Source organism: Chaetura pelagica, unplaced genomic scaffold (assembly GCF_000747805.2).
Source record: "Chaetura pelagica isolate M959 unplaced genomic scaffold, ChaPel_1.0 scaffold542, whole genome shotgun sequence".
In the NCBI taxonomy this organism is placed as follows: domain Eukaryota; kingdom Metazoa; phylum Chordata; class Aves; order Apodiformes; family Apodidae; genus Chaetura; species Chaetura pelagica.
In genome coordinates, this window is record NW_009952493.1 from 17,471 (window position 1) to 18,285 (window position 815).

At 59.1% G+C, this 815-nt stretch overlaps 1 protein-coding gene across 1 annotated transcript in view; it reads left to right on the plus strand.

Moving 5' to 3' along the window:
* Nucleotides 1-540: 540 nt before the first annotated feature.
* Nucleotides 541-815, plus strand: part of CCDC43 (coiled-coil domain containing 43) — a 6,929-nt gene continuing 6,654 nt past the window's right edge. The window contains exon 1 of the mRNA XM_010008874.1: nucleotides 541-732. Coding sequence (XP_010007176.1) covers nucleotides 541-732 — 192 coding nt within the window. The remainder of the gene's footprint in view (nucleotides 733-815) is intronic.

Here is an 815-nt window from a genome sequence, read left to right on the forward strand (position 1 = left end):
ACAGTAACAGCTTTTACGACCAAACTGTAGTTCAGAGTGAGGGAACTGAAAGATGAAAGTGATGGAGAAGCCTGGGCTGGGTCCAAGCCCTTCCTCTGCTCCAGCCTGGGGGGCTGAGGTGATGTTGCTCTTAGAGGGGTGTTGGGGGAAGACGTGAGGGTTGGTGAGGGAGAGCAGACCAAGGAGATCTGGAGAGATCGTGGGGAATGAATCCCCCCAAGCAGCAGCTTCACAGGGGGAAGGGTCCAGAGGGCTTTTCTGGGAAAGCCACGAGAAGAGCAGAGAGATACACGACAAGAGATGCTTGGCTGGGTTATCCTGCTTTGGTCTAAGTTGGATTGCAGGAAACATGTGGAAGTCCCACAGCTTCTCTAAAAAACTGAGCCTCCATAGGCTGTTGTGAGGGATGAGGGGGAATCAGGCAACCAGACCAGTCAGCACCTACTGGAAGGTGCCCCCATCACCAGGTAACCAGTTAGCACCTACTGGAAGGTGCCCCCCTCACCGGGTAACCAGTTCCCACAGCCAGGAGGTGACCCCATGCACCAGCTGGTGCTACCAGAGAGGTGCTCCCAGGACCAGGCAAAGAGTCACCCCTGCCCGGCAGGCGGGGCCTGGCAGGACAACGAGTTCCCAGCAAGGAAGGCAGGAGCCGGTTTTCCTGACGCCCTGCCCGGGGACAGCGGGACGGCCCGGGCAGAGGGGGCAGAAGGAGGGACCCGGGGGGGGCGCGTGAGGAAAGGAGAAACGAGGAACGCGTTAAAGAAAAGCAGGTGGAGAAGCGGGGAGAGAACAGAGGGGCCTGAGCCCGGGGG